This window comes from Bubalus kerabau, chromosome 15 (assembly GCF_029407905.1).
Source record: "Bubalus kerabau isolate K-KA32 ecotype Philippines breed swamp buffalo chromosome 15, PCC_UOA_SB_1v2, whole genome shotgun sequence".
NCBI classification, from domain to species: domain Eukaryota; kingdom Metazoa; phylum Chordata; class Mammalia; order Artiodactyla; family Bovidae; genus Bubalus; species Bubalus kerabau.
Window position 1 is genome coordinate 54,273,117 of NC_073638.1, and position 15,920 is coordinate 54,289,036.

The following is a 15,920-nucleotide window of genomic DNA, read 5'->3' on the forward strand; positions in this document are numbered from 1 at the left end:
TGTAGGCAGATTCTTTACTATCTGAGCCACTGGGGAAGCCCTGTGAGGACAGAACCAAAATTCAAATGAGTGCAATGTGGTGGCTGGGGCTGGGGGTGGTGAATGAGGGGAGGCAATGAGGGTCTCAGTCTCTTTACCTGAAAAGTAAGGAGAATACCACCTCCTTCCCCTGAAAGCAGAACAGAAAGTTGAATTTTCCCCTTGACACCACAATGTCAGAAAGATTAGCAAAGCAATGAAGCTGAAGTTATACGGATCTTTCAAAACTTAGAAAATAACTTCCTAATGTAAAAGGTCCCAAACTTAGAAAATAACTTCCTAATGTAAACCAGACCGAGTAAGTTAAGCCAAAGCATTCTGAATCAAAGCTTTCATCACTCACTTCACTTCCCAGACTACAAAAACCATCCACCCAGCCTGAGGTCTGGCCTCTCCCCAAGGATGTCCTCGCTGTCTCCCATGGCTCCGGTGGGGACCCTCCTCTTACTGTATCATCCATACTGTCCTTATAGCGCAAACCAGGGGCTGCAGTGGGGCTGATTAGGGATGGAGCGGAGGGAATGCAGCTGGATCTTCCCCTCTACAGAAGCCACCAGATCCAGAGATTCTGGCCCTCCCTCTTGCCTGAGTGGTGGCAAGTCATGCTTTGCATATGAATCAGAAGGTGGAACTAGAATTCTGTAAAGTCAAATTTTGAAGAGACTTTCTGGAAGAGCAATCCTGTTTAAGAGCACAACTACGTACTTAATTTCTGGTCTAGGGCTTAGGAGCTTTTTCAGCTCTTTCCCTAATGGTCTCCTAGTTAGGTATTCAGACCATGTAACAGCCTGTGAAAGGCCCTTGGGTGAGGGAGTGGATATTGCTCCCTCTCAGCAAGAATGCGCAGATATAAACCTGAACTATATAGGTCTCCAGCGGAATCTCCGATGGCGCCTGAATGACTGCTGCTGACCTTGAGCCATCTGTGACCAGGGTCCCTGCCAAGGAAGGACCCCTCTTACCTCTTGCTGATGCGGTACTCCACTGGTAACTGCTTTTCACCTGACGCCACCACGGATCTCTGTAACTGGTGTGAAGAATGGAAGAGAAAGTCCAAGTGGTTACCATGCAAAGGGAAGGACTCTCATTTGCATAGACATGCCCCTCTCTTAGCATAAGCCTAACAATCACCAGTTTCTCCTTATAAAGGATATTTTGCACTCGCTACTAATTTAGTGATAGCTATTGATCTTGAAAATAAAAAATAATAAGTGACATAAAAACTCAAAGTTGACAATAAACTTGAGCTTCATATCTGGTAAATACTAAATGTTCAAAAAAGTCTGTTGGAACTAAAATAAAAGTGATTTTTAATCCCTTTTGCATCTGCAGGACTGTAAGTTTTGTAAGAACAAGGGCCGTTTCTTTTTTTTTAATATTTATTTATTTGGCTGTGTCGGGTCTTAGTGCGGCATGTGGGATCTTTCATTGCAGCACAGATTCTCTAGTTGTGGCACATGGGTTTATTGCTTCATGGCATGTGGGATCATCTCAGTTCCCCAGCCAGAGATGGAACCCATGTCCCCTGCATTGCAGGGAGGATTCTTAACCACTGGACCACCCGGGAAGTCCCTAAGGGTTATTTCTTATTCATCTTTATATCCCAGTGTCTGGGTCAGCTAAGCTTTGACTTTAGTGTTTGTCAAATTAAATGACAAAGACAGGACACTCTGTACCCTCAGAGGCAGCTGCTCCTTCTGAACAATTCAGATAAAATCCCTTCCTTACAGAGAATCAAAATCTGTTTTGCTTGCAGCTGCCTTTGTTATGGGGAAAAAACAACCAAACAGGTCTGAAGTCACTAATTCAACTGAATGTCTCTATTTTGTTCTGAATGTTCAGATAGGAATTTTAAATTATTTTTAAATAAAGTAGCCTCTAATTGCAAAAATACTGTACAAAGGACAGAAAGAGAAACAATATCTACATGAGGATGTCTGCTCCTGCATCCGACACCAGAATGTCAGCTCCACGAGGGCAAGCGCTTGGCCCGTTTTCAGTGCTGTATCCCTAGGGTGCAGAATAGGCCAGGCAGGGAGTAGGTGCTAAATATTGGTGAGATGCATCCAGGAGTGAATGAACCAGAGTCTTGAGCCGAACGACACAGTCCTGGCGCTTCACGTGCAGTCAGAGTAGAGCATGGAGCAACAAAGGGCACCCTTTCCTTTCTCAGAGGCTTCAACAATGTTACTGTTCCTGCTGCTAAACCAGGTAGAGAACCTTGGAAAAGGCTCTTCCCTTCTCTAGACCCGTTTCCTCAGCTATAAAATGCAGCATGTGAACAACACACTCCTGGAGGCCTTCTCAGCCTCTCTCTCTACAATTCTAGGATGCGGAGAATCGGTAAGTGACTGATACCATCTCTGTGTGGTCCTCTGTCTAGCTCCTCTCCCGAGCCTTCATAGTGAGGAGAGAGTCCCTGCTGCTCTTCTGGGGCAATATCAATGGTTTAAAAACAAATCCTACAGAATCTCCACTCCACTCTGCCAGCCCCCTCCCTTCCAGAGCCATACTGCATTTACACAATTATTTGTGTAAATTATCTGTATACTGCATTATACACTCTGCATAACAATTATTTACTGTGCATCCACAGTCATTCATTTGAGGGGACAAATACTTACTGGTTGTTCTCTGACTAAGCACTGCACAGGATAACCATAAGTCATTCAGTGGGGCCCTTCTGGAAAAGTACAGGGTTACAGAAGAACAACCAGCCATTCTCACGAAGGACAGGAAGGCTTCCCAGGATGCCCAAAAGACAACTGGAATCACACAGGTGAAAAGAGGCCGACGGAAGAGCGCTTCAGGCGGAGAGGCGTGCGTGGGAAGGCCAGTGAGAGCACTGCCTGTTCATGGAGGCACAAGTTGTTTACCACTTCTGGGGTGTCAGGGTAAGGGGGCATGCTGCAGAAAGGGTGGCAGTAGCCAGGCCAAGGGGCTCTGTAATCATTTGAGAGCAAAAGGGACCCATTAAAGAGTTTAAGCAAGGGCCTGACTCAGTGGAAAGTGACCGGTTGCAGATTGCTCTAGCTGCAACAGGCATAATACAGGGCCATGCATTTCAAGGACAACATATGATCCCTGCTAGCTTACAGTCTGGTTGAGGGAGATAAGGGACTAACTCGTGAAACTGTGAGCAATTCCAGACAACACGCCAATGGCAGGATAAATGAAAGTACCAAACTACTGGAGACAAAAACTCTTGAGTTCAGAGGAGGAAGGTTATTGTAGGTGGCCCCAAAAAGTGCTCTGGAAAAAATGCTCCTGCTGAAAGAATCTGTGAAAGTGGGCCAAAGTTAAGGGCTAGGAAGCCAAAAGAGGTGTCCAGTTTCAACTGAGTCTTCAAGAATGGGCAGAATGCAGATGGGGGAGGAATGATGAGAGAGCAGAGAAATTATTTTTTGAGAAACAGACAGTGAACAGGAGCAGAGAAATTCAACACAAGCCACTGAGGTGGCTTGGTTCCCGTGGGGCAGCCACTCCCACACACACCCAGGACTTGTTCCTGGGCAAGCCAGAGGCGAGACAGGGACCAGCAACCCTGGCAAGACACTTCTGGGGGAAAGGAGTGTGGCAAGGTCTGTGCGTGCCAGACAGATGACCTGGCCACGGGGGATTAAATGAACATCTCCAAGTGGGCCGCCTGTCCTGTTACCACAGCAACAGAGTTGTCCTGAGGAAAAGGGAGCTTCGGGCCACACGCTGCCGCTGGCTCACTGAGAAGCCAAAGATATTGAAAACATCGTTCCAATTCACGGGGAGCTTAATGGCTTCAAAAACTTTCTGTACAAAGATCCCAGATTCGTCTGAAGGGCTTTTAGATGGAATTATTTTGCTATTCTTCTCCTCCAATTCCTATCTGCTGCCAAAGTCTCCCTCAAAATCTGCAGGCCTGATCAAGGGCGCTCCCTGATTTCAAATTGTCCCACTGCTTCCTCTGGCTTTTGGGATAAAATCCAAACTCTCCAGCGTGGTACTTCTGGAGCTCCTAATTGTGTCTCACCTTGCATCTGCCATCACCTCCCACACCCACCCCTGCCCACTTCAGCCCCTAGCTTCCCCCTACTCTCTGAACACACCACACAGCAGGCCTGTGCACAGGCTGCCTGTCTTCCTGGAATATCCTTTGTCACCTTTCACTCGGATGAATCTCACATCCACGGTGAGCCTGTTTTTCCTCTCCCTCTGCCCCTATCTGCTCTTCATCTGACTGCCTTTCCCTTGGAGGAAGGTTCTCATTTTTATGCTGCTGTAGCACAACACCAATACTTATTACAGGATGTATCACAGTGCATTGGAAATATCTCTTTCCTCGTCTTCAGGAAGCTCTGAAATCAGAGGGAGCAATACTTAAGCTCCGTGTAACAGCCCAGAACCCAGTACAGCATCTAGCACACAGCACGCTCTGTTCCAGTGATGAATGATGGTCTGGCTGCCAGGGCAAACAGCACACCGTGAAGGCCATGATGTCTGCTTTGACACAGGAATTCTGAAAGTGTCTTATGTGCCATTTGAAAAGAGGCAATATACTTAAATAGCAGTGAGGTCAACTGCATGACCTTTCTAAATATTTGCCACACTTCCTGGATTTTAAATAACTTACTGGAATTCTGTCACCTCCACTAGCTTTGTTCATAGTGATGCTTCCTAAGGCCCACTTGACTTCGCACTCCAGGATGACTGGTTCTAGGTGAGTGATCACACTATCGTGGTTATCCAGGTCATTAAGATCTTTTTGTATAGTTCTTCTGTGTATTCGTGCCACCTCTCCTGAATATCTTCTACTTCTGTAACGTCCACACTGTTTCTGTCCTTTATGGTGCCCATCTTTGCATGAAATGTTCCTTTGGTATCTCTAATTTTCTTGAAGAGATCTCTAGTCTTTCCCATTCTATTGTTTTCTTCTATTTCCTTGCATTGTTCACTTAAGGCTTTCTTATCTCTCCTTGATATTCTTTGAAACTCTGCATTCAGATGGATAAATCTTTCCCTTTCTCCTTTGCCTTTCTCTTCTCTTTTCTCAGCTATTTCTAAGGCCTCCTTAGACAACCATTTTGCCTTTGCATTTCTTGGGGATGGTTCTGGTCACCACCTTCTGTAGAATGTCCCGAACCTCTGTCCATAGTGCTTCAGGCACTCTATCAGATCTGATCCCTTGAATCTTTTTGTCACTTCACTGTATAATCATAAGAGATTTCATTTAGGTCATACCTGAATGGCCTAGTGGTTTTCCCTACTTTTTTCAATTCAAGTCTGAATTTCTCAATAAGGAACTGATGATCTGAGTCATAGTCAGCTCCAGGTCTTGTTTTTGCTGACTGTGTAGAGCTTCTCCATCTTTGGCTACAAAGAATACAATCAATCGGATTTTCAGTATTGACCATTTGGTGATGTCTATATGTACAGTCATTTCTTGTATTGTTGGAAGAGGGTGTTTGCTGTGATCAGTGTGTTATCTTGGGAAACTGTTAGCCTCTGCCCTGCTTCATTTGTACCCCATGGCCAAACTTGCCTATTACTCCAGGTATCTCTTGACTTCCTACTTTTGCATTCCAGCACCCTATGAGGAAAAGGACATCTTTTTTTGGTGTTAGTTCTAGAAAGTCTTGTTGGTCTTTATAGAACTGTTCAGCTTCTTTGGCATTAATGGTTGGGGCATAGACTTAGATTACTGTGATGCTGAATGGTTTGCCTTGGAAATGAACTGAGATCATCCTGTCATTTTTGAGACTACACCCAAGTACTGCATTTTGAACTCTTTTGTTGACTATGAGGGTTATTCCATTTCTTCTAAGGGATTCTTGACCACAGTCATAGATATAATGGTCATCTGAATTAAATTCACCCATTCCTGTCCATTTTAGTTCCCTGATTTGGAAAATGTTGATGTTCACTCTTGCCATCTCCTGTTTGACCACTTCCAGTTTACCTTGATTCATGGATCTAACATACCAGGTTCCTATGCAATACTGTTGTTTATAGCATCAGACTTTACTTTCACCATCACACATATCCACAACTGGGTATCGTTTTTTGCTTTGACTCAGGCTCTTCATTCTTTCTTCTCCACTTTTCTCCAGTAGTATATTGGACACCTACCGACCTGGGGGGTTCATCTTTCAGTGTCATACCTTTTTGTTTTTTCATACGTTCATGGGTTCTCAAGGCAAGAATGCTGAAGTGGCTTGCCATTCCCTTCTCCAATGGACAACATCTTATCAGAATTATGACCCATCCATCTTGGGTGGCCCTGCACAGCATGGCTCATAGTTTCATTGAGTGCTGCACTTAATATGCCAGCAAATTTGGAAAACTCAGCAGTGCCCACAGGACTGGAAAATGTCAGTTTTCATTCCAACCCTAAAGAAGGGCAATGCCAAAAAATGTTCAAACTACCACACAATTGTGCAAATCTTTCAAACTAGGCTTCAACAGTATGTGAACCAAGAACTTCCAGATATACACGTCTGGATTTAGAAAAGGCAGAGGAACCACAGATCAAATTGCCAACATTCGTTGGATCATAGAAAAAGCAAGAGAATTCCAGAAAAGCATCTATTTCTGCTTCATTGACTATGCTAAAGCCTTTGACTGTGTGGATCACAACAAACTGTGGAAAATTCTTAAAGAGATAGGAGTACCAGACCACCTTACCTGCATCCTGAGAAACCTGTATGCCTGTCAAGAAGCAACAGTTAGAACTGGACATGGAACAACAGACTGGTTCCAAATAGGGAAAGGAGTATGTCAAAGCTATATATTGTCACCTTGCTTATTTAAATTATATATGGAGTATATCAAGTGAAATGTTGGGCCACATGAATCACAAGCTGGAATCAAGATTGCTGGAAGAAATAACAATAACCTCAGATATGCAGATGATACCATCCTAATGGCAGAAAGCAAAGAGAACTAAAAAGCCTTTCGATGAAGGTGAAAAAGGAGAGTGAAAAAAATGCCTTAAAACTCAACATTCAAAAACTAAGATCATGACAAATAGATGGGGAAACAATGGAAACAGTGACAGACTTTATTTTTTGGGCTCCAAAATCACTGCAGATGGTGACTGCAGCCATGAAATTAAAAGATGCTTGCTCCTTGGAAGTAAAGCTATGACAAACCAAGACATCATATTAAAAAGCAGAGACATTACTTTGCCAACAAAGGTCCGTCTAGTCAAAGCTATGATTTTTCCAGTAGTCATTAATGGATGTGAGAGTTGATCATAAAGAAGGCTGGAAAGTGAAAGTGAAAGTCACTCAGGTGTGTCCAGCTCTTTGCGACCCCATGGACTATACAGTCCACGGAATTCTCCAGGCCAGAATACTGGACTGGGTAAGCGCCGAAGAATTGATGCTTTTGAACTGTGGTGTTGGAGAAGACTCTTGAGAGTCCCCTGGACTGCAAGGAGATCAAACCAGTCAATTCTAAAGGAAATCAGTCCTGAATATTCACTGGAAGGACTGATGCTGAAGCTGAAGCTCCAATACTTTGGCCACCTGATGTGAAGAGCCAACCCAGTGGTGAAGACTCTGATGCTGGGAACCATTGAGGGCAGGAGGAGAAAGAGGTGACAGAGGATGAGATGGCTGGATGGCATCACCTACTCAATGGACATGAATTTGAGCAAACTCCAGGAATTAGTGAAGGGCAGGGAAGCCTGGTGTGCTGCAGTCCATGGGATCTCAAAGAGTTGGACACAACTGAGGGACTGAATAACAACAATACTTTCTGGAGGACTAACTCCCCTCCCCATCAACATAAAGCTTGGCACAGTGGCTGCAGAGCCTTCTCCATGGAAGAATGAGATATACCCACCTAGCTGACTGCCGTGTTGGCTACATGTCTTGCTTTAAGCAGGGAAATGTGGATGGAAGTAATGCCTGGTGCTTCCAAGCAGAAGCTATAACAGCCAGCTAGTAGTTTGCCATCTTTGCGTTTTTCCTCTCCCATGAGATGGCAATGTTCCAAACAGAGGCTGCTCTGTTGGGCTGGGTCCGAGAGTAAGGACAACATGGGGCACAGCAGCAACCAGCACAAGACAGACATATAACGTGAGGACCAAGCCAGCCTCTACTGCTGTTGTCCTCCCTGAGATTTGGGGGCTGCTTGTTACTGTTAGAGGAAACCCTAACTGTAGCTGCCTATTCTGTAGGCACCATTTGTGTGAGTTCTTTTATAATAGAAGGTTCTGATAAGGAATGCGGAACTAACAAGACACTACCAACCGGAAGAATTTGGGAAAATTCATCTCAAATGGAGATGCCACATGTCCTACCACCTCCCAGAATCCTTCTTGCTGGAATCCATCTTGGCTGAGCAATGTGTGCACCACCAGGAAGGACCCTGAGTCAGAATGATTGCCCAGAGGCAAGCTGGAAATTAATCCCATCACACACAAAAAAACAAGACTGCGAGCCACATGGCAGAGCAGTCCTCCTGGGCTCCCTTACCTTCCTGCTCTCCGCTCAAGCACCTTTTCCCAATAAAGTTTCTTGCTTTGTCAGCATGTATATCTCCTTGGACAATTCATTACCAAGTGTTAGGCAAGAGCCCACTTTCAGGCCCTGAAGGGGGTCCCTCCACTTCCGGCAACATTACCAAATAAATATAACAGCCTAAGTTAACTGATACATAAAGGCGAATAGCAGAGCAGCAATCAGTGTACCTCTGGGTTCCAATTCTGGGCCAAGCCATATATGTGACCCGAGGTCTCTTTCCCTCTCCGGGCCTCGGATTTCTTTTTAACAAAATAATGAAGTTTAACTAAATAATCTTCACACTCTTTTTCTGTGCTAGGAAATCTCTCCTTTCCCCTGTCATTTGACCCCTTTTCTTCCTTTTTCTTTTTGGCCACACCAAACAGCTTGTTGGATCTTAGTTCCTCAACTAGGAGTCCACGCCCCAGGCAGGCATTGAAAGCGCTGAGTCTTAACCACTGAAACACCAGAGAATTCTTCCACCCTTTTTTCCTTCTATCACTTATATGGAATGATTGATATTGGGGATGGGGGGCTTCCTTTAATTTTTTTAGATTAAATTTACATACAGTGATATACATAGATCTCAAGAGTACCATTTGCTGAGTTTTCACAAACATACAACCATGTACTCCACATCCCTAACAAGACATTGAAAGCACATTGTGAATACCCCAGAAAATCCCCTTGTACTTTTCTCAGCCAGAAGCAATGACGACTGTGAGTTTTTTCACCGCTGATTAGTTTTATGGAATGGCTGGTATTTTGAAGTCCTGAACAGATGAACTATCTAGTTCAGGCTGCCTGTTCTCACACTTCTGAACATCAGTCAGGCAAAAAAAACAAAGGGAGGTTCTCGGCAGGCCTTGGGGACACTCACCCATGGTTCTGCAAGCTCTCTGATCGTCTGAGCCTCGGCGTCACTGACAAAGTCATGGTAGAGAACAACATAGGGCTCCAGGTGGATGACCTCCTTCCGCACAGGCTGGAGCAGCAGGTAGGGACTGGAACTGGTCTCATAGGAGCAGTAGAGGCTGGGAATCTGGTAGTGAGTAGGCTGAAAGGAAAGACTAGAATCAGCTTAGAAGAAGAAGGGTCTAGAAGTAGAAACAAATTTATGGGAACTCCAGCATAAGAAACCTGAAATTCAGGAGATTCAGAATTCAGTCACTGATGTTGTCCAAGTGAGCTTTATTATCTTTTTTAATGCATCAGTTTTTCCCTTTAAATTGTCCCAATTCTACCTTTTCTCCCATCCCCCAAACTGGTTCCCCCTTTTTCTTCCTGTGAGAAGTGGTACCTGGGAACCCAGGGTCTGACATAATCCCTCGTAGGTGTCCCTGGTCTGCAGGTGGGGCACATTGGGTCTCTGCATGACAGTCTCTGCTACAGCCTGGTTAGGGCTCTCTGCCAAGAGCTTTTCATACTTCAAGACATTTCTGGCCACCCTTTTATTATCTGGGCCTGGAAGAAATCAGCAGGAAAAAATACAAATTAACAGACTAACAAACAGTGGTCCCAGGGAGTGCTGCCAAGGTTTCCTGCAGCTTCACTGTTACACACCACCAGCACCCGGACAACTTCCTATGTCCATGCACAGGAGGATGTAAGGCCCTCACCCCTAGAGCAGGATTAAGCAGGGCCTGGCAGACCTGAAGGAACACTCTTAGACCAAGGGATCATGAGGATGGGGCTGCAGGATAGTGTGATGGTCAGTTTTATGTTTAGGAAAGAAGCTTCAATCATTCATTCACCCGTCCACTCAGTAACTTTCCAGTGACCATGTACCAGGCATTGTGCTAGAGGCTAAACTCTCAGAGTTTAGAGTCTCAGAGAAAAGACACATTGACTACTTACACCAAACCCCAAAAGAAAGTGTTATGAAAGAGAAGTCCAGAGAGCCAAAGCCTACAGCAGAGAGACTCGCTCTATTCTTCCCTAGAGAACTGGAAGCTAAACTATTCCCAACTCTACTAGATTCCTCAGAATCCCTGCCTGGCCTAGACACAACACAGCAGTATGGGACAAAGGTGTTCTAGACTTTGGTTCTAGCCAAGGTCCCGACAGGGATCTTGTGTCTTGTTTGTGCCCACTTTAGGTGCAGATCCGCCATGAGTTGGCAGCTACCCACGGCCAGCTAGCCTCTGCATTATCTCAGTACATCTCGGAAGGAGGCGCTCCATTGCTGTAAGGGTCACAAAGCATCTTTCTCTGAGGAGCTCAATGTGCTTCTAACACTTCCACCATTACCATCATTCTGGCAAATGAGGGGACAGAAATTATCATCCTTTTTTTAACCAAAGGAGAAATAAAGTTTGGAGGAATAGAAACATTGGGCCCAAAATACCAATGAAAATATTGCGAGACCATTTATGGAACAAGGAATTTTAATTTGCTGTGTCTACTTATTCACCTTTAATAGTGCACAATTTATGTTCTCTGGGATATGCAGAGATTTTAATAGTTCAAGCACAAAAAATAGAGGGGCTGGGTTATCACTTTGTCTGTACCACTAACTGTCCACATGTTTCCAGACCACACAGCTACTGCCTTATCCTACTGTTTGCCAAACTATCAGAAAGGAATAACATTACTAAATGGATTCATTAAAAAGTGATACATATTTTTGTGAAGTCCTACAGGAAATACATCATAAATACTGGGTTGGCCAAAAAGTTTGTTTTAACGACCTTTTTGGCCAACCTAATTTTGTGAATGGTTATTACATATCTTAACATATCTGATACATATACATATCTGTAAATACACATATCTGTAACATGTACCTATCTTTTAGTAGCCATCTTATTAAAAGAAAACCTGGGAAGCCCTCTACCACCAAAATTTTAAGCAAAAATACTTAAGCAGAGTTAAGCTAGCAAATCTCTCCCCCAGTTTAACTCTGGTGAAACGCTGCCTGAGAGGGTTGAAACTGAACTCTGTGGCCAGCTGGGCAGGAGGCTTGCATAGCAAAGTGAGCTCCAGTATAAAGAGAAGAATTGCTATCTTTCTGTGAGCAGCCAAAGTGAACAACCCTGCTGAGTCGCTCTCCTTCTTGCACACACAGCTCTCATTGATTGCACTCGTTCCCAGGTCTATTCCCAAAACCTGGATCTTTGAATGTCCCTGAAGAAATTGGCTCCAACCTAGGACTTGTTCCCCACTGAAGCAACACTAATACGTATGACTCAACAGGGGTGGAGGAGGAAGGCACACGCTGGTATCTTTTTCTTAGCACTTCCAATGAACTTAAAAACTCCCCCTGGTGCACTGAACAGTATGTTAAAATTTAATCAAAAATTAGAAATGTGCCTTGGATTATGAAATTCGAAAAATAAAAACAGACAGCTATACTTCATTTGCAGGGATGAAAGGCCAAGAGCAAGAGGGATTTCCCACAGGTCTGACCTGTGGTTATCTTTTATCGTTACGTACTGTACAGAAGAAACTCCCGGGAAAGGTTGAGGGCACACAAAACATTTCCTGCCTGTAAAAAAAGAAAGAAAAGGAAAAGAGTGAGTTAACGGCACTGAGGCTATCTCCCCTAATGAATCATTAAATGGATTAAAAAAAACTCTAAAATAAGCTTACCAATAGTAGATAGTAAGACTCACTGAAATGAGCTGCAGACTAAAATGTAGAGGTTCTCTGTCCTAATTCAGGATTTGCAGCCCTGATGCAAATCAGCTCTCCTCAGTTTCCTCATTTACAAATGACTTATTACCACCCTTACCAGGGAAGGGAGAAAAATAAATGAAAATAAACTTTCTTAAAATTCCCTCAAATTTTTCAAAGCATGCAAAACCATATAATTGTAGGGTGTTGTTATTTTGGTATATTTTATTAGTAAATGTTAATATGGAACTGCAACAATCCTACTAAGAATATGATGTGTTCTCCAGGTTCAGCACTTCTGAGAATCCACAAAGTTAGTGAGAGGAAGAAAAAGGCAGAGCTAAACCTGAACCATTCCCACTGCGTAGCAATGGCTCCCCCCGCAGCCATTCAGCCTTGGCCTCCACGCGGCTGAAAGCACACACAGGCTTTCCAGACAAGCCTGGGGAACAGAACTCGGGGCGGGTGGGCTGTCATGCTGCTCTGGGTGCTGCGAAATGGTAAGTCACTAGACCTGTATGTCCTTGTGATCATTTCACTTTTCCATGCTTAAAAAATGCATTTTTAATGATAAAAGCAAGAAGAAGGACACTATAAAACATATGAGAAATGGGGGTAAAGGTTCCACTGAAACCCAGGCATTTCAAAAACTTTGGAACAATACATAGTGTGTACACAGTTACAGTCACATTTTCATATCCTGATTGTTTCCCTCTACAGTGTAATCAGAAGTACTTTCTATATTTTACATAGTCCTCAGAAACAGCATTTTTTAATTAGTACTTTTCACTGTGGTAAACCTAAATTTACCATCTTAATCATTTCCAAGTGTATGGGTCAGTAGTACTAAATATATTCACACTGTTGTACAAATGACCTCCAGAGTTTTCTCATCTTGCAAAACTGAAACTCTACTCATTAACAACTCCCAATTATCTCCTCCCTGCCTGCCCCTGGTAACCATCACTTTACTTTCTGTCTTTATAAATTTGACTCTTCTAGAAATCTCATATAAATGGAATCAAACTATACTTGTCTTTTTGTGACTGGTTTCACTTAGCATGATGTCCTCAAGTTTCATTTACGTGGTAGCATGTGTTAGAATTTCCTTCTTTTTCTTGTCCATTCACCCACTGATGGATACTTGGAAAGCTTCCCACCTACTGGCGGTTGTGAACAGTGCTGCTATGAACATGTGTGTACAAGAGAGATAGCCTTTTTAATGGCTGCATATCATTCCATCCAGAAGCTCCATCACAGACAATCTAACCATTCCACCACTGTTAGGCATATAGATTGTTTCTAATTAATATCATGAATTATTCTGTTCTGTACTTAACAGATGGGTAGTTAATTAATCTATTAATATCTTATAATGTCAGATATTAACTCAGGGTTATAAATTTTCAAACCCTTTGAGATGAAGAAAGCTAAAATATTAATTTTATATATTTTTAAAACTCAAGGGCTTTATCAGGAGATAAAATTATGTTTTATCAAGAACAGTTAGAGCTACTTTTGATATCCCAGTTAAATTTCTCTGGAAATGTGTATAGTAAATAATGTTCAATGAAAAAGGAGAACACACACTTGTGTATATTGTAAAGATAGCTTACATTTATTGAGAACATATGTGCTATGAATTGGGTTAAGGGCTTTACGTATATTAGCTCATTTAATCCTCATGCCGACCCTTTGAGATGAGTGCCAACTACAAACTGGCACTTGCCATGAGAACTTCCATCTATATTCACAAGGATTAAATCACGAGCTGCTGCAGCTGCTGGCTTTCAACACCCCCTGAAAATAGTTCAAGGTGGAGAGCATAAATGAGGCACTCTGTGCACAGGGAAAAACTGGCAGAACAGGTCTTCATACAGGTAGATATTTTCAGAAGCTGATTTTATAAGCCCAATTCTTGCATTTCCTCATATCTAGAAAAGCACTGAAACTTTTCATGGTGACAGCTGCTCCTCAAGACTAACAGAAACCTTCCGCAAAAAAAATATGTGTTTGATTGCATGCACTCCCCTTTCACTAAAATCACATATATACTGACCTTCCCCCTAACCTCTTTGAAACAGTTTCTCAGAGCTATCTAAGGTGCTGTCTCCAGGGCTACTGTCCTCATTTTGCCCCAAATAAAACCTGATGCACAACTCTCACATTGTGCATTTTTTTAAGTCAACAAAGGGTAGCAGAATATGCCATCCTCAAATATGCTTCTTTGGCATAAGGATTATTTTGAGCTAATTATTTTGAGAAACATCAGAGAAGTTTTTTAAACCAGAGTAGAAGCTACGCTTTCATAAGGGAAATTTATATTTACAATGGAAATCTCCTTTTGTGAGGGTTATCTCCCCCATGTACCTGAACGAGAAGGATGACTCTACATCAGAAGAAAATCTTACCAATGGAGAAGGCACCCTAAATCTATTGGTACCTAACAGCCTTACTCTTGCTTGCTTGGTCTGGTCACCTCCCAGAACTGGCCCCCCCCATACCTTTCCTTCTTTTGTCTTTAGCTGGATGCATCATATTTAAGATTAAGGTTTAGATCCTCTCAGAGAGTTACTCATCCCCTGCCCCCCAATATCTCCCATGTCTACAGGAGGTATACATGCTGGTTAACTTACGTTTATTGTTCCTCTTATTAATCTGTCTTATATTACAGGGAGGGCTCAGCCAAAAACTCAGAAGGTTACAGGGAAAATTATTTCCACACTCCCACATTATCATTATTATTCCCCTTTAAAGATAAGAAAATTAGGGACTTCCCTGGTGGTCCAGTGGTTAAGAATCTGCCTTCCAGTGCAGGGGACACAAGTTCAATCCCTGGTCGGGGATCTAAGATCCCACATGCTGCACAGCAACTAAGCCCACAGGCCTCAACTACTGAGCCTGTGCACCAAAGATCCCAAGTCCAGCAATTAAAACTCAATGCAGCCAAATAAACACATAAATAAAAGTAAATAAGTATTTTTTTTTAAAAAGTAGAAAGAAGAAAAGTCTGATCATGGAGGAAAACTGAAGCTTTAAAACAAAAAGACAGAAAATTAAGGTCTAGGGAGGTAAGTAAGTTACCCAAGTTTTCACAGAACTTGAACCTAGGTCTGCCTGACTTCAGAGCCTAGAGTTTAGTTACTACACACAGTTTCTCATTATTTGTAGTTACTGAAATGATTTTTTACTAAAACATATCTTGAAAATGTATTAAATGATAGTACTACATATAATATGATATATTATACTTTTTGTGGTGTATATAGATACACAATTTTATATGATAATGAAAAATCCATGAGGAACATTTATCCCTAATTTACTAGTGGTAAAAAGGGAACCAGAAATTGCCTATAAGACAATGCCAATGTGTTTTATTATTGTGGCATAAACACACACATACACACACACACTATAAGGGCACAAAGAAGGAGAGTCTGAGGGGTCTAAAGAGAATTAAAGAAGGCTTCACAAAATAGGAGACATTTGAGCTACACCTGGTAAGATGAATAATGTTTACCAGACAAAGCACAACTGTAGAATGGGAGAGTTTCCAAGTGAGAAGAGGAGAAATCTAAGTTACCACTGGGGAAAAAAACCCAAAACTATTAGACATTGTATCTAAAACTCTATCTTTCAGAATGGGCTGCTTTATCTTCTCTGAGTCTCCATATCAATTCTCCATTTCCTTCTATTAAAATTCAATTACTTCTCACCCTTTATTGCATCACAGTGACTCTATTTCAGCTTTGATAGCAATTAAGCAGGAGAGATAGGAAA

At 42.7% G+C, this 15,920-nt stretch overlaps 1 protein-coding gene across 3 annotated transcripts in view; it reads right to left on the bottom strand.

Moving 5' to 3' along the window:
* The window catches only part of P4HA3 (prolyl 4-hydroxylase subunit alpha 3), a 72,792-nt gene that overhangs the window by 40,914 nt on the left and 15,958 nt on the right, over positions 1-15,920 (bottom strand). For all 3 annotated transcript variants that reach the window (XR_008703085.1, XM_055549071.1, XM_055549073.1), the window contains 4 exons: positions 11,958-12,009; positions 9,823-9,986; positions 9,403-9,579; positions 1,002-1,066 (listed from right to left, as the gene is read on the bottom strand). Coding sequence is in view for 2 of the 3 variants with exons in the window: in XM_055549071.1 (XP_055405046.1) it covers positions 1,002-1,066; positions 9,403-9,579; positions 9,823-9,986; positions 11,958-12,009 (458 nt within the window). In the remaining variant the exon portion in view is untranslated. The remainder of the gene's footprint in view (positions 1-1,001; positions 1,067-9,402; positions 9,580-9,822; positions 9,987-11,957; positions 12,010-15,920) is intronic.